Source organism: Castor canadensis, chromosome 6 (assembly GCF_047511655.1).
Source record: "Castor canadensis chromosome 6, mCasCan1.hap1v2, whole genome shotgun sequence".
Taxonomy (NCBI): Eukaryota; Metazoa; Chordata; class Mammalia; order Rodentia; family Castoridae; genus Castor; species Castor canadensis.
The window spans coordinates 77988272-78006107 of record NC_133391.1 but is presented as its reverse complement, the minus strand read 5'-3'; the positions used below and the strand labels follow the sequence as shown (position 1 = coordinate 78006107).

General features: G+C 39.7%; 2 protein-coding genes across 3 annotated transcripts; both read left to right on the top strand.

Annotated features, from left to right (window-relative positions):
• Window positions 1–3776: 3776 nt before the first annotated feature.
• On the top strand, window positions 3777–11953 carry LOC109702604 (protocadherin beta-12-like). Its single transcript, XM_020187901.2, has one exon. The coding sequence runs from the start codon at window positions 3778–3780 to the stop codon at window positions 6172–6174; it is 2397 nt and encodes a 798-aa protein (XP_020043490.2). The 5' UTR covers window position 3777; the 3' UTR covers window positions 6175–11953.
• A 193-nt stretch (window positions 11954–12146) lies between these two features.
• On the top strand, window positions 12147–17741 carry LOC109702605 (protocadherin beta-14-like). Of its 2 annotated transcripts, none has more exons than XM_074076796.1 (2): window positions 12147–16170; window positions 16468–17741. In XM_074076796.1, the coding sequence occupies exons 1-2, from the start codon at window positions 13899–13901 to the stop codon at window positions 16548–16550; spliced, it is 2355 nt and encodes a 784-aa protein (XP_073932897.1). In that variant the 5' UTR covers window positions 12147–13898; the 3' UTR covers window positions 16551–17741. The 2 variants fall into 2 exon arrangements, with proteins under 2 accessions (XP_073932897.1, XP_073932896.1); XM_074076795.1 differs by having other exon boundaries at window positions 12148–16154; window positions 16439–17741.
• Window positions 17742–17836: the final 95 nt, after the last annotated feature.

The window sequence follows — 17836 nt, the reverse complement described above, 5'->3', positions numbered from 1 at the left end:
CTAAGATTTCTCCTAAATACATATTAGTGCAATGTGGTTACATTTCCTTTCTTGAAAATATCTTTCCCAGAGCTGATAATTTCTGTTTTGTACCTAGGTAATTTCCTATTAACTGCTAGTGATTTTTCTCTTTTTTTTCCATGCTAGGCTAGCACTCTACCATTGGATACACCCTCCGCCCTTACTACTATTTTTCCAGTCATCCTCACTTTGAATATCAACCTTGTCCTAAAACACTCAAATGTATCAAATACAAATCAATTCCTGGAAGTCTTTCACTCATATCTCTTCTTCATTTAGACTTCTTTCTCTGTAAGCTATCCCCTTTGTTCTCTTTTCTTTTAATATTTTTTCCTCTTGCCCTTTTATAAGAGTAGAGATAATTTTCCTTAGTTTACTCCCTTATCAGACTGACACACATCTCTCAATATCTTCATACAAATGGATGCAAAGAAGTAAAAAAAATTTTTTTGAGACCTTGGATTGTGAAGTAATCTTTTTCTTTTCATTTGATTGATAGTTTGACTGGGTATAAAATTTTAGGTTACAAATAATTTCCTCTCAGATTTCAAAAGCATTGTTCCTTTTGTTGATTGCATAGAATTGTTATTCAGAAGACTGATTTCATTCTGATTCCTACCTCTATTTATGTGATGCATTTTTCTTTCTTTCTGGGAGCATTATAAAAATTTCCTTGGTATTCTGAAAATACCATAGTACTAGCTATTTATTTATTAATCTGTTTACATGGGTTTCCCCTGTCGATGTTTAGACTTTCACTTTCAGTTATGAGAAATTTTCCTTTTATGTTTTACTGTAATCGCTCCCCAAATTTTCACTTTAAGAAGAATCTCAGTTAAATATTGGATCTCTGGGATTGATTCTATAAGACTCTAAGTTTGTTTTCCTTTTTAATATTCTGTCTGTTTAACTCTTGTTTACGTTTTTGCAAGTTTAACCTTTCAACCTTTATATGTAAATTTTTCTGGGTTTGTGGAATGGCTCAAGTGGTAGAGTATCTTCCTAGCAAGCATGAGACCCTGAGTACCACCCAAAAAATTATATGCAAAGGTTTTTTTTGGTTGACATTTATTTTTAAAAGCTCTTTTTAGTTCTCTGAGTTCTCTTCAGTTCTTCATAGTATTCTGTTATATGTAATATCTCTTCTCACATATAATTAATTTATTTGTTCTCTTAAAATGTATTATGAAACTGTGCCATCAGTATTGTTATTATATAAACATTTTTAAAATTAATCAGGGAAGTTAAAAACTTGGCCAAAGTTACATAGCTAGTAAGGAGCATTTAAATCCTAGCCTATTATTTATCTTCATTTTATTGTAACACATGTAACAACATGTATTTCATACAGTTGCTATGAATATTAAATAGACAAATGCATATGAAGCAGTTAGAATAATAGGTGATGTTAGTACTAATTATTAATTATTAGGTTTTATTTCTCTATATTTCTAAAGATACTTTCTTCCATCTGATTATATATATTTCCTCTAGTTCCTTTTTTCATAGCTGTCATGGTGGTTTTGGCCTTTCCATTTCACATTATAGGCTTCTCTTCAAGTGTCTTGTGGTTCTTAAATATGTTCTCATATCCTTAAGAAGATTCTTTATCAAAACGCTGACAATTAAATATTTATAACTGAATGGGTCGTGTTGATGGTGGAGCTGTACTCTACTCCATGCTAGGACAAGGCTATTCCCTTAGGAGACCCACAAATATAGATATATGTAGTTCTTTATATGTGCCTTCCATATTCCTCAGATTAGAATTATAGAACATCCACCACATGGGGGCTGGGTGTCAGGCATATATCATGTCCTACAATCTGAGAATATTACCTGGGAAGGGACTAGAGAGCTCATTACTCAAAATCCAAAGTTTTACTTGCTTTTCTTAGTTTAATTTCATATATCACATTTGAGCTCAGCATTGCCTGAGTCTCCAAGACTAAAGAAAGTCTCACTTAATTTCTCCAGAGCCCCATTACCTGGCTCTCAGTTACTCTCCTGTCTCCATAGAATGGTCAGAGGTACAAAGAATTCAATTCTCCTATGTACAAATTTTCAACTAACAATTTTTTTGTTCTTAACAACTCTAGTCTTCTTATGTACCTAATTCCTACAAATATTTAACATAAATGAGATTGTGTGAGATAAACCCAATAATTTCTTGTATCTTCAGTGCAAGATCTTTAGCTATTTCTTACAACTGCTGAGTTAATTGCTCTTCCATCTTTTTTTCTGTGATCAAAAAATATATACATTCACTTGTGCATTTTAAGTCTTTGTGAGTTTGTATTATTATTATTATTATTTCTGTTAGCTTAGTGGATATCTTAAAAGTAGGGAGATAACCGTGTGTAGTCAGTCCACCTACTTTTCAATTTCTACCTTTTATCCTGCTTGATGTTTTTCAACCATGTATCAGCTTGGTTGACCTTAGCATTTTTAATGCCAACTTTTAGATCTTTCTTTCATTCTTTGTGTACTTCTGAGACCTCCTATAGTCAGCATCATTGATGTGCTCCAAACATTTACTCCAAACAACCACCCTCATTATGTGGGAATCATTCACTTTGGTTAGGACTGAAAATACCCAAGCTTAAGAGGCAGTCCCAACCAGGGTTTTAAAAAAAGGAACAAAGATAGGTGTCCCAATGCTGGGACTAAAAGCTCCACTTATAATGCAATACCTCTTGCAACAAAGACTGCTTCACTAGCAGGAATATGATCTTAGATTACCTCATCACCGTAAAGTTTAAGTTTTTGTTCTGTTTGAGAAAGAATATGTATCTCAGTTTCTCTCCCCAGGCTGAAAAAGAAAGTAACCATAATTGTTATTGATAAACCTTGGGAACCTGAGGGATGCCAGGTTTAGAAATAAGTCTACTTTGAATGAAACCAACATGTTTGAATTTATGTAGTCATTAAATTTTTTGTAAATTGTGAGAAACTGGAACCAAATTATGGATTTATACAATGTGCTCCTCCCCAATATCTGATTTCATTTTCTATAAATCCACAATTCGTTGCTATGAAGGAAATCTACATAAATGCATTCTTGTGCTATAACAGCTATCTAAATATGTTGTGTGTCATGGTAAATCCAATTTCATACCCCTGAGAACTTTTGAAATGATCCATGGACACTTTCTCTCTTTACCACCTAAGGAAGGACAACTTGGGATTTTGTTAAGTGTGACAAGCTGTTATACCCTCCTTGTTTAAGGCTTACAGTCTTCTCAGAAAGATTCAAATTCCTGATGACCAGGAATCACATATTATATTTCTTTATTCTCTACAACTAAGCATATGTAGATGTGTGTGAATGGGGAGGTATACTTAATAACTGTTTTAAAACAAATACGACATCACAAACTATAAATAATGTAAAGCAATTTTTATGAAAAATATACTGTTAATCACTTAAACAATGAATGAATATTTGTTTCTGGGGAGACATTCAATATGAATGAAATTTAGGTAGCTTTTTATCAAACTGTGAAAATCTGTGGAGACGCATGGTGGCGCTGCAGGATAATATCCAGGAAAAAATAACACTGGATAATGCCTTGGGACACTCACCCAAATGCACACAGAGAATTGGCAAGATAGAAAAAACAAGGTGCGGCTTAGAAGCCATTCACAGGGTTAAAATCCTTCGGATTCAGATGATTCCGTGGGCAGATTGAGGGGCAACTTTCCCAGAACTGCAAAGTGGAGCTGAAGCGATTCTGCAGGAAGCAGAAAAGAGCCATGGAGAACGGGGAGAAAGGCAATCTGCTGGTAAGGCAAGTCCTGCTTTTCTTTGTTATGTTTGGAATGTCTCGGGCTAACGCCAAACCTGGGAGCTTTTCGGTGGTGGAGGAAATGCAGAGCGGAGTCTTTGTAGGCAATTTGGCAAAAAACCTGGGACTGGAGGTGAGTGAGCTGTCTTCGCGGGGGGCTCAAGTGGTCTCTAATAATAACAAAAAGCCTTTGCAACTGGATATAAATACCGGGGATTTACGCTTAAGCGAACCGCTAGACCGGGAAGAGCTCTGCGGCTCCACTGAGCCTTGTGTGCTGCATTTCCAGGTATTAATGAAAGAACCCTTGCAGTTTTTATGGATTGAACTTCAGGTCAGGGATATAAATGACCACTCTCCCACCTTCTTGGAAAAAGAAATCGTCCTAGAAATTCCAGAAAACAGTCCAGTTGGTAGCGTGTTCTTACTAGAAAGTGCAAAGGATTTAGATGTAGGAATCAATGCTGTAAAAAGCTATATAATAAGCCCAAACTCTCATTTCCATACTAAAATGAGAATCAATCCAGACAGCAGGAAATACCCAGAGTTAGTTATGGACAAGGCACTGGATTATGAAAAGCAACCTGAGCTCAGTTTCATCCTCACTGCTTTGGATGGTGGGTCGCCACCCAGGTCTGGGACTACCTTAGTTCGGGTGGTGGTCGTGGACAGTAATGACAACGCCCCTGAATTTGAGCATACATTTTATGAAGTGAAGATTCCAGAGAATAGCATACTTGGTTCAATAGTTGCCACTGTATCAGCTTGGGATTTAGATTCAGGAACAAACGGGGAAATAACATACAGCTTTTCCCATGCCTCAGAAGACATTCGAAAGACATTTGAAATGAATCAGAAATCTGGAGAAGTGACTTTAATAGCATCCTTGGACTTCGAAACAATTGAGTCATACTCAATAATTATTCAAGCCACAGATGGGGGAGGACTTTTTGGAAAATCTACAGTCAAAATTCAGGTGATGGATGTGAATGACAACTCTCCTGAAATTGCCGTGTCATCAATTACCAATCCAATACCAGAAAATTTGCCTGAGAATGTAGTTTTGGTTTTTAGTATCCGAGACAAAGACTCCGGCGACAATGGGAGGATGATTTGTTCCACTCCACAAGACCTCCCATTCGTGCTGAAATCTTCAATGGAGAATTACTACACCTTAGAAACAGAGAAACCACTGGACAGGGAGAGCAGATCCGAGTACAACATCACCATCACGGTTTCAGACATGGGGACTCCCAGGCTGCAAACGGAGCACAGCATAAGCGTGCAGGTGTCCGACGTGAACGACAACGCCCCGGCCTTCACGCACACCTCCTACACCCTGCGGGTGCGCGAGAACAACGGCCCCGGCCTGCACATAGGCAGCGTGAGCGCCACAGACAGGGACGCGGGCACCAACGCCCAGCTCACCTACTCGCTGCTGCCGCCCCCAGAGCCGCACCTGGCCCTCGCCTCGCTCGTGGCCATCGACGCGGACAGCGGGCAGCTGTTCGCCCTGAGGCCGCTGGACTACGAGGCCCTGCAGGCCTTGGAGTTCCGCGTGGGCGCCGCCGACCGCGGCTCGCCCGCGCTCAGCAGCCAGGCGCTCGTGCGCCTGCTGGTGCTGGACGCCAATGACAACTCGCCCTTCGTGCTGTACCCGATGCAGAACGCCTCTGCGCCCTGCACCGAGCTGCTGCCCAGGGCGGCCGAGCCGGGGTACCTGCTCACCAAGGTGGTGGCGGTGGACGGCGACTCGGGCCAGAACGCATGGCTGTCCTACCAGCTGCTCAAGGCCACGGAGCCCGGGCTCTTCAGCGTGTGGCCGCACAATGGCGAGGTGCGCACCGCCAGGCCGCTGAGCGAGCGCGACGCGCCCAAGCACAGGCTGCTGGTGCTGGTCAGGGACAATGGCGAGCCGCCGCTGTCTGCCAGCGTCACGCTGCACGTGCTGCTGGTGGATGGCTTCTCCCAGCCCTACCTGCCGCTACCGGAAGCGGCGGCCGAACAGGGGCAGGGCGACGCGCTCACCTTGCACTTGGTGGTGGCCTTGGCGTCGGTGTCGTCGCTCTTCCTCTTGTGTGTGCTGGTGTTCGTGGCGGTGCGGCTGTGCATGAGGAGCAGGCCGGCCTCTGTGTCTGGCTGTGCGGTGCCCCAGGGCCACTTTCCGGGCCACCTGGTGGACGTCAGCGGTGCGGGGACCCTGTCCCACAGCTACCAGTATGAGGTGTGTCTGATGGGAGGTACTGGGACAAATGAGTTCAAATTCCTGAAGCCAATTATCCCCAGTCTGTCACCCCAGTGTCCAGGAAAAGAAATAGAGGAAACTCCTAGCATCCGAAATAGTTTGGGGTTCAATATTCAGTGACCATAATTGATTTTGTATTCCCTACGTGTTTTATTTGTGCCTATTCCAAACCAGTGTTTATTTCTCCCAATTTGCATGTATTTTAAGCTCTACTACTGTTCTTGCATATGTTCTTGTGTTTACCTCCATTGCTTTTAGATCAATGTTGAACTTTAGTTGTAGTTGTAGTGAGATGGTAATTTATTCTCTTCCACAGGAGAGGTGAATATGCAAGTAATTTGTTTCCTTAGTTGTAGCAAAATCACTTTTTATCCATGTCTTTCTCTCCAGTTGAATTTCCACCTACACTTACACAAATGATAAAATAAAATAGACTTCTCTAGAAGTAATTTAGTATTCAGCATCTTTCGATGGAAACTTCTTATTGTAGTTTTTCTTGTGGCTTAATGGGTGCAGTTCACAAAACATTGTTCTTTTAAAATCCATTCCATTTCAGTTAGCATTTGAAAATTTTTAGTACTATTGAAAATACACATAAAAATTGTGTGCTATGCTTCATTCAGTATAAAAGATAGTAAGAAAGGGCCAAAAGAGGGCTGTGAATATGGCAGATCCTTGGATACATTCCAGTACAGAAAAAGGGGAGTGGAGAAGACAAGTTTCTTAGTAACCCTCCCTTATTCATTCTGGAAAGTGATTGTAATGGAACATTAATAGTGTGGCCACTTGAGGAATCTTGGAATAGGAAGTCATCATTTTCCACATGTCTCACTAATTGTTAGAAAGCCAGAATACAACCCAGATGAACATAGGCATCTGGATAGTAATTAGTATCACATTAAATGGACTTGTATGCTAAATGTACAAATTTTACCTGTGTTCTCCCAGAACTGAGAACTAAATTTCATACTTCTTTTTATCATGCCAATAGTAAAACTATGCTATATATAGTATGTAACACTAAAGCATAACAGAAAGAAGCATTTTGTAGACAATGCTTAGTGATGTAACTTGATATCACTTATAGTGTTCTGTGGTCTTAAACTTTCAAATGTGGTTATGATTCACTAAACTGATCTTACAACTTATCAGTGGGTAACAAAAGTTTGATGGCCACTTTTCTTAGAGATACATGTGAAGCACTAAGAAGTTTCAAATGATTATCCTCTATGTTCTAATTTTAAATAAGAACCTCAAACCATTGTGGTAGGAAGTTGTATTTGTTACATAGTCACCAGCCAACCATTCTTTCTTTATCAATGTAACTTACATGAAAAAAAAGGCCTCCATGGCTAGGAAAAAAGTTTCCTGTGGTTTTTCCCAAAAGTCTAAACTCTATGTGTTGTGGAAGGAAAATGTAGAAAAACAAAATGAGTAATCATAAAGAAGTAAAGGTAGTGTTTGATATGTGTATGTGTGTGTCAGAGAGAAAGAGAGAGAGATAATGAGTAAGAATGAGTAAGATGACTGCTTCTAGTGCCACTGAGTAGAATCAAGGCCAGAAATTATCTCTTGAAGATATATTAAAACTTTATCTTAACATTGTAAAGGGGCTGTGTATTAGTCAACTGAAAATTCCAGGAAATACAGTCTTGCTCTAGCGTTTCCAAAAAACATCTTTTTGAAAACTAGGATTTTACTACAAGTGTCTTGAACCAGGAGGACCAACTCGGACTCTTCATTTCCAAGAGAAATGGGAGAGTAGAAGTCAAATGTAGTACACACATGCTAATTAAATTATAAGTTTCTATTTTCAGAAGTAGAACCAGGATCAAGTTCTTTTTCCCCAAATGAAAGCTTCTTTACATAGAGAAGAAAAGCTCAGGATATTAGATCAAAGCCAGGTTTAAGATTACCTCCATATTTATTGCATTTGGTGGGGGAAAATGGAAGTCACTAGTTTAAACAGATATAAGACATTATAGCATGCCAGGCAAGATACATAAACTACTGAAGGTGAAAAGTAAAAATGGTCACTTTATGTACAACTAGACTAGCTATAATCAAAAGACACACAAGACAATTATAAAATGTTGGCAAGGATGTGAAGAAACTGGAACTGTATAGGTGGTGGGACTGTAAAAATATTATGGCACTTTGGAAAACAGTTTGCCAGCTCTTCAAAATGTTACACATGCAAGTATTATAGAACTCAGAAACTCAGTCTCTATTCATCCAAAAGAAATAAAAACATGCCTATACAAAATGACTTACAGACAAATGTTCATAGAAGCACTAGTCATAACTAGGAATGGAGAAATCTCAATATCCATAAACTGATGGATGGATAAATAACATGCGATATCTCCATTTCATTGCATTGTGCTGAATGAAGTACTGGCACATGCTACAACATGGATGCACCTTAAAAATATTATGCTAAGTTAAAGAAACCAGTCATAAAAGACACATATTGTATGCGGGTTTTTTTTTTTTTTGGTGGTACTTGAGTTTGAATTCAGGGTCTGTGCTTGTTGGCCTCCTGCTGCCCTTGTCATACTTTTTTTGGCAGTACTAGGGTTTGAACTCAGGGACTCAATGCTTGCAAAGCAGGTGTTCTACCCCTTGAGCCACTCCACCAGCCTTGTATGTTTTTACATATATGAAATAGTTGAGATAGGCCAATTCATAGACAGAAAGCAGATTAGTGATTATCTAAGGCTGTGGATAGTATGAGTGTGGAGAGTAATTGATAATGGGTACAAGGGGATCATGAAAATGTTCTAAATTAGAGATCATGGTAATAACCACACAACTATAAGTATACTAAAAACTATTGATCTGTACACTTTAAATGGGTGGATTAAATACCATGATGTTTATGTGATATCTCAATAAAGCTGTTGAAATAATGGTAGAGTAGTTCTAGATGCCTGTGGTCTCAAGTGAGCTGGGTCTTCTCTCATCTACAATGGAGGTAGAAAGAGTAACTCAAAAAGCCCAGGCAGAAAAATCTAACAGATACAACAATACAGACAAGGACCAGGCACTTTAATGTTGTAAGTTCTTACAGATGTATCAGCAGCAGGACTTCTCTACTTGTGGAAGGAACTGTATGTTTTCTCTCTTAAAAGGAGAGTGACCAAGCCTTCAGGATCCTGAATGCCCAGACACAAGTAACCAACCAATCTCCTAAATCTTTTTACTAAAAACAAGTTTCTATATTATTCTTCAAATATCTCATTATTAGCTAAATTTAAACCAGTGCATACAAATTAAGCTGCACCAGACAATTTTATAACAAAAGGCTGCAGGAAATGGTGATATATACAATGGAGAAGAGTTACTTAGAAAATAGAGATGAAAGAAATTATTGAGCCTCCCAGAATGGTTTTTTCTTGAAAACTTGTAAAAGCCAAATAACAGTTTATTTTGGAATTAGCCAAAAGTATTGAAGAAGATGAAATAATAGCATTTTAGCTTACAAATACATAGTTCCCCTCATCTTCTTTTCAACCTCAAGTTCTGCCCCCACTTTTTGGCACACTAATCAATCTAAAAAAACGACTTTTCCATCACCAGGTCTTCACCTAAACTCCAGTTATTGCCCTGGCTACATCCTACACTTTTTCTTCACCAAGAATTGTTCTTTCTGTGATATAATTTTAATTGTCTCCTTCTAGAACACAATCTTCTATGTCTTCCATCCATTCATGATGCTACCTCTATCACTTTTGTATTGTTGATTACAATTGATCCTATCAGGGTCAGACATGATGCTGCTACAACATATCAACCATGTCTGTTTTAATTTCCTCTCTATTTTGCTGATTCCTTGGTTTTCTGCTCCCATTCACTCTCATACCCATATCTTTTGTTCCCTTATTCAATTTTCCTTCACTAAAACCACCTAATAAAGCTCCACTCAGTATGAACACAATTGTCTTCTTCCTTCTCTCTTAACACTTGATTTGCTGTACTCTATAAGACAAAAATTACATGAATTATTAACATCGTTGACACTATAAATTTATCATATCCAAATTTAGTTGGATACCAGGGTCAAGAAATCCTTTTAGAATTTTCTAATGAGTTTTCTCTTCCAGTCTCCGCAGCTATTTAAATCCTATTTATCTTGAAGCCTTTTACCCTACTATCTATGTGCTCCTTTTTATCACACAAACTTGCCTAATATCTACAAAGAAAATAGAACCCATCAGATGAAATTACCTCAATTTCCTGTCCCAAGTCTTCAGCTTGACAGCTTCTGTATAGATACTATTTTCTTGTTGAAGCCTTCCCGTCTAAGTCAATTTCTTGATGCAGCACCTGGATCCAATCTTTACCACTATTTAGGGGCCTGCCATGAACTGACTCTTCTATATCTTAATATTCTCTCTTTCTACTGCATATTAAGCATCAATATTTTAATATGTTCAAGTTTCTCTAGTCTTAAAAAAACTCTTGAGCCTTGATTTTTCTCCAAAAACAACCTATTTTTTTCTTTTATAGACTTTTCTTCCCTTATAACTTTCTTGCAACCCTTTTCTACCCTCAATTTTGCCTTATCATCCCTCATATTTTCATCCTACAGTAATCTAATTTTCATTGAAATCACTGTACTGAAAATGCTATTGTACACATTATCAAATATTTCTGTATGAGTTCAATACTGTTACATTGCTGAAACAGAGTTGAAACTAGACAATGGCTTGCAAAAGAATATATCTCATATGATAGTTCCAATGTAAATGATTCACTAGAGCAGTGCTGCCCTTTATAGTACTTGCAGAACAGAATTTCCTTCCAATTAATTGCTTCCACATTGCCTATGAAAAGATCATAATCTGCTTGGCTATAGTTGGCCACTACCAAATTTGGGTTCTAGCTTGCTTGGAAGGAAGAAGCAGATACAGATCTCTACTGTTACATTCCTGCATGTGGTGAACAAAAATTCTGCTTTAAATCCTTCAGTGAGAACTTAATTCACTTGGTCACAGCTAACTACAAAGGGAGCTGAGACAGGCAATCTATCTCAATAGCCATGAACCTGGGTACACTTCTATTAATGTAGAAGAAAATTAGTACAGATTTTAGCAGACATCTGTCAGTCCTCCACAATGATCATCTTAAATTCAATAGACAACTTTAACACTTTTTTCTTGACTTTTCTGAAGCATTGGGTGTTGGTACTTTTCCTCATTTCCTTGAAATGTTATTTGCTTTTGGTTCCATCATTTTGAACTCTGGCTCTTCCCTGTCTTTAAAAAGATACCTCTTTTCCTCTTGCCTTGAAATAAAAGTATTTTTCAGGGTTCTGAGCTAAGTCTTTTGTGGTCTTCCTGGACACAGTTTTGTTTGGTTATCCTAGAGCTCTCCATGGAACAGTCATCCTTGTACCTGTGGAACATTGGTTTTAGGACACCATGGATAAAAAATTTCATGGGTGCTAATGTCTCTTTTATTATTAAATAGAGAATAATTTTTCTATAACCTATGCAAATCTACTCACATACTTTAAATCACCTAATATTACTTATAATACCTAATATAAATGGTGTGTAAATAGTTGGTATAATAGATTTTTAGAGGATAATAAATACAAATATGACACTAGAAATAAGTGCTATTACTACCCTAGCTTATACATAGGGAAACAAAGGTAAATATTTTGCTCATGTCTATAGACAGTGGCAGAACCAGGATTCTAATAATGACACTTTTGTTGCAGAACCCAGGTTAATAAGCATTATCTTATACAACTTGCTGGGCACATGGGCACATTTGCCTTCTAGGTATTTCTATATTATTCTTTACACATACATCTCCATAATATTTTAATTACTAGTGTGCTGATTTTATTAGCCTGCTAACTTCTGAAAGACAAAGATTATTTCTATTTCATATGTGTCATATTCTACATTTTTTTTATTCTTTTATTATTCATATGTGTACACAAGGCTTGGGTCATTTCTCCCACCTGCCCCCACCCCCTCCCTTACCACCCACTCCACCCCCTCCCTCTCCCCCCAACCCCCTCAATACTCAGCAGAAACTATTTTGCCCTTATTTCTAATTTTGTTGTAGAGAGAATATAAGCAATAATAAGATAGGTTAATTCTTTTTGATCTCACCTTTTCTCTAGTTCCTGGTCCCCTATTCCTATTGGCCTCAGTTGCTTATGAGGTATCTGCTTTAGTTTCTCTACATTAAGGGCAACAAATGCTAGCTAATTTTTTAGGTGTCTTATCTATCCTCACCCCTCCCTTGTGTGCTCTCGCTTTTATCATGTGCTCAAAGTCCAATCCCCTTGTTGTGTTTGCCCTTGATCTAATGTCCGCATATGAGGGAGAACATATGATTTTTGGTCTTTTGGGCCAGGCTAACCTCACTCAGAATGATGTTCTCCAGTTCCATCCATTTACCAGCGAATGATAACATTTCGTTCTTCTTCATGGCTGCATAAAATTGCATTGTGTATAGATACCACATTTTCTTAATCCATTCGTCAGTGGTGGGGCATCTTGGCTGTTTCCATAACTTGGCTATTGTGAATAGTGCTGCAATAAACATGGGTGTGCAGGTGCCTCTGGAATAACCTGTGTCACAGTCTTTTGGGTATATCCCCAAGAGTGGTATTGCTGGATCAAATGGTAGATCAATGTCTAGCTTTTTAAGTAGCCTCCAAATTTTTTTCCAGGGTGGTTGTACTAGTTTACATTCCCACCAACAGTGTAAGAGGGTTCCTTTTTCCCCCGCATCCTCGCCAACACCTGTTGTTGGTGGTGTTGCTAATGATGGCTATTCTAACAGGGGTGAGGTGGAATCTTAGTGTGGTTTTAATTTGCATTTCCTTTATTGCTAGAGATGGTAAGCATTTTTTCATGTGTTTTTTGGCCATTTGAATTTCTTCTTTTGAGAAAGTTCTGTTTAGTTCACTTGCCCATTTCTTTATTGGTTCATTAGTTTTGGGAGAATTTAGTTTTTTAAGTTCCCTATATATTCTGGTTATCAGTCCTTTGTCTGATGTGTAGCTGGCAAATATTTTCTCCCACTACATATGTATTTTTAAAATATTAAAGTGAGGATCTGATAATATCATGTCTTAGGCATATAATAAGTTTTGTGTGCTCTTTATTCCATTTCATATACATACATATGAAAAAATTAATGATGTTACTCATTATAATTGACTGAAGTTAATATATAGTTGCAAGCATGAAGGAGAGACTACCTTTGTAACTACTAAAAAATTAGCTCTATAAAATATTTCTACACTTCAGAAAATTATAATGGATCCTTTTAATGAAGAGTGTAGATCTTGTTTGGATTCTGATTCAAACAAACCAACACTAAGAGGTACTTTGCTAAGAATGGGGAAAGAGAAAACAGGCTGACTATAAATTACATCAAGGAATTTTTGGTATTAGCTAATTGAGCTAGTGGTATTGTAGTTATATTTTAAAGGCCTTACATATTAAAAAATAATTAAGTATTAAGAGTTCAAAAATGCAAGATACCTAAATATAGTTTTTGAAAATCCCAGTTGTATTCATTGATTTTTTTTCAAAAAAGAAAAAACATTTAGTGTAAAATTCATAGAACACATGGTGGCGCTACAGGATAAGAAGAAAACAGTGCAAAGCTAGCACTGTGGACTCCATTATTCAGAACAGTGAAAACCCAACCCACTCAGAAGGGACATATTAAAGGAGCTTCACCTACAGAGCTGCCAGAGTGCTAGATCTTTTCCGGTGGGCTTCCTAAAGAATCATCAGAGCTTTAACTTCCAAAATTGGGACTGGATTTAAATTTGACAACAAAAGAGGTTGACTGAAAGAACCATGGGGATCAGAGAGGTGCTTGGTCTGCAAAAAAGGCAAGTCCTGGTTTTCGTTGTTTTTCTGGGATTATCTCAGGTGGGTACCGAATCTGCACGCTATTTTGTAGCAGAGGAAACAGAAGTTGGCTCTTTTGTGGCGAATCTGGCAAGAGACCTGGGGTTAGGGGTGGAGGAGCTGTCCTCACGGGAGGCCAGGGTGGTGTCTGATGATAATGAAAAGCATTTGCACCTTGATTTGCTGACTGGAGATTTGCTCTTAAATGAGAAATTGGATAGAGAAGAGCTCTGCGGATCCACAGAGCCCTGTGTGCTGCCTTTCCAGGTGTTATTAAAAAACCCTTTGCAGTTCTTTCGGGCTGAGCTGCACATCAAAGATATAAATGATCATTCGCCTACATTCTTAGACAAGGAAATAATTTTGAAAATATCAGAAAGTACTACTATTGGAGCAAGATTTCTAATGGAAAGAGCTCAAGATCTGGACATAGGAAGCAATAGTCTCCAAAACTACACTATTAGCCCCAATTCTCATTTCTACATTAAAATTCAAGACAGTGGTGATGGAAAGATATACCCAGAACTGGTTCTAGATAGAGCATTAGATCATGAAGAGGAATCAGAGCTTAGATTGACACTCACAGCACTGGATGGGGGATCTCCACCCAGATCAGGGACAACTTTGGTTCTCATCAAGGTCCTGGACATCAATGATAATGCTCCTCAGTTTGCCCAGCGACTGTATGAGGTGCAGGTCCCAGAGGACACACCTATTGGCTCCTGGATTATCACCATCTTTGCTAACGATTTGGATGCAGGAAATTATGGGAAAATATCTTACACATTTTTCCATGCATCAGAAGATATTCGTAAAGCCTTTGAAATGAATCCACAATCTGGGGAAGTTCACTTGAAATCACAGCTAGATTTTGAAATAATTCAGTCCTACAAAATAACTATTCAGGCAATCGATGGTGGGGGACTTTCGGAAAAATGCACTCTTTTAGTTAAAATATTAGATATAAATGACAACCCACCGGAAATAACCATGTCTTCAGTCACAAACAGTATTCAAGAAAATGAACCGGAGACTCTTGTGGCTGTTTTTAGTGTCCGAGACCAAGATGCTGGCGACAATGGGAGAATGGTTTGCTCTCTTCAAGAGGACCTCCCCTTTGTCCTGAAACACACCTACAAGAATTTCTTCTCCTTGGTTACTGAAAAACCACTAGATCGAGAGTTGAGAGCTGAATACAACATCATGATCACCATCATGGACTTAGGAATACCCAGACTGAAAACGGAGCACAACATAAGCGTGCAGGTGTCCGACGTGAACGACAACGCCCCGGCCTTCACGCACACCTCCTACACCCTGCGGGTCCGCGAGAACAACGGCCCCGGCCTGCACATAGGCAGCGTGAGCGCCACAGACAGGGACGCGGGCACCAACGCCCAGCTCACCTACTCGCTGCTGCCGCCCCCAGAGCCGCACCTGGCCCTCGCCTCGCTCGTGGCCATCGACGCGGACAGCGGGCAGCTGTTCGCCCTGAGGCCGCTGGACTACGAGGCCCTGCAGGCCTTGGAGTTCCGCGTGGGCGCCGCCGACCGCGGCTCGCCCGCGCTCAGCAGCCAGGCGCTCGTGCGCCTGCTGGTGCTGGACGCCAATGACAACTCGCCCTTCGTGCTGTACCCGATGCAGAACGCCTCTGCGCCCTGCACCGAGCTGCTGCCCAGGGCGGCCGAGCCGGGGTACCTGCTCACCAAGGTGGTGGCGGTGGACGGCGACTCGGGCCAGAACGCATGGCTGTCCTACCAGCTGCTCAAGGCCACGGAGCCCGGGCTCTTCAGCGTGTGGCCGCACAATGGCGAGGTGCGCACCGCCAGGCTGCTGAGCGAGCGCGACGCGCCCAAGCACAGGCTGCTGGTGCTGGTCAGGGACAATGGCGAGCCGCCGCTGTCTGCCAGCGTCACGCTGCACGTGCTGCTGGTGGATGGCTTCTCCCAGCCCTACCTGCCGCTGCCGGAAGCGGCGGCCGAACAGGGGCAGGGCGACGCGCTCACCTTGCACCTGGTGGTGGCCTTGGCGTCGGTGTCGTCGCTCTTCCTCTTGTGTGTGCTGGTGTTCGTGGCGGTGCGGCTGTGCATGAGGAGCAGGGCGGCCTCTCTGTCTGGCTGTGCTGTGCCAGAGGATCACTTTCCGGGCCACCTGGTGGACGTCAGCGGTGCGGGGACCCTGTCCCACAGCTACCAGTATGAGGTGTGTCTGATGGGAGGTACTGGGACAAATGAGTTCAAATTCCTGAAGCCGATTATCCCCAGTCTGTCACCCCAGTGTCCAGGGAAAGAAATAGAGGAAACTCCTAACATACGAAATAGTTTGGGGTTCAATATTCAGTGACCATAACTGATTTTTGTTCCCTACGTGTTTTATTTGTGCCTATTCCAAACCAGTGTTTATTTCTCCCAATTTGCATGTACTTTAAGTTGTATTGATGTTCTTTTGTATATTGTGTTCCCTTACTTTGCTTTTTTGTCCCATAGCTATCAGTATGAGATGTGTCTGGCAGGAGGTACTGGGTCAAATGAGTTCAAATTCCTGAAGCCGATTATCCCCAATCTTCAAGTTCATGACACTGGTATGAATGTGCTGTAAAAGGCGATCTTTAGGAATAGTTTTGCATTCAACATTCAGTGAAACTGTTTCTTTAAACTTTTAATTTACTGTTACTCCTTGCAAAATGCAGATGGTTTTTTGCCTAATCTGTAATGTATCTTTTGTACAGTTCTCCTGTGTATTTGCATTTCTCATGCTGTTCTCATATGTGTTTAAAAAACCTTCATTGGGAAAAAATTATTTTAAAAAACCCAACAAGCAGTGAAGGAAAAAAACAAATTAAAAAAAAAACTTCATTAGAATATATAATTAAAATTAAATCTGTGCTTTTCTTACTCTTATTTTGTCAAAAATATTATATTAATGAAGTTGCTGTTGTTATTATGGTAACAATATTGTTGTGCAAGATAATATCATTAATAATTTGGAGATGCAAACTGGGGATGGGGATGTAGCTCAGTGGAAGAGCGCATGCATACAAGAGACTGTGGGTCTGAACCACAGCAGGAGAGAGAGAGAGAGAGAGAGACAGAGAGAGAGAGAGAGAGAGAGAGAGAGAGAGAGAGAGAGAGAGAGGCAGAAAGAAGGAAGGAAGGAAGGAAGGCCAAATTTCACTTTATATGTAAGTTACTTCTATACACCATCAAAACATAGATAAAACAAAATTTTAAATATTGTTGAATCTGGGTGGAAAACAGTTTGGATGAGTTGCATTATTCTCTATAAAAGTTTTCATCATAAACTATAAAAAATTGTGACCCTGCCATACTCAGTACCTTAGATCTTTGTTTTATGCAGTATTTTTAAAAATTCATTTTAGATGAAGTTAAAGTGGCCACATTGGATAAAGAATCTCAAAGTATTCTGAGACTTGATATTGTTAATTTTTTATTATATACATCAGGCTTACTTCTTTAAATTTTGGGTTGTTTTACAAAAGTTATTACTAAAACAGAAAGTCATTCAAAGTCTCATCCCAAGTAAAATAACCTTCCATCAGAAGACAAGACAAAAACTCCAGAAATTGAAGATATTTAGCTTTAAAAAATGACGTGCGTTCCCCTTCCTAATCATTAATAAAAGGAAATACAAATCTAGATGTGGTGGCACATCTTGTAATCTCAGCACTCAGGAGGTAGACTTTGAGCTACATAGATAGACCTTGTCTTAAAAAAAAAAACCGTAAACATAAGAACTAGCAGTACTCATGGTAGAGTACTTCCCAAGCAAGCACAGGGCCCTCGGTTTAATACCCCCCAAAAAAGAGTAAATATGTGGGCTAGAAGTATGCTCAGCATTTCAGATGCCCAGAGTTCAATCTGTGG

What these genes read in the sequence shown, in the direction of transcription:
- LOC109702604 (XM_020187901.2), top strand. Translation starts at nt 3,778, where the DNA reads ATGGAGAACGGGGAGAAAGGCAATCTGCTGGTAAGGCAAGTCCTGCTT.
- LOC109702605 (XM_074076796.1), top strand. Translation starts at nt 13,899, where the DNA reads ATGGGGATCAGAGAGGTGCTTGGTCTGCAAAAAAGGCAAGTCCTGGTT. An exon ending in TGAGGTGTGTCTGATGGGAG is followed by an intron (nt 16,171 to 16,467) that starts GTACTGGGACAA and finishes GTCTGGCAGGAG; the next exon opens with GTACTGGGTCAAATGAGTTC.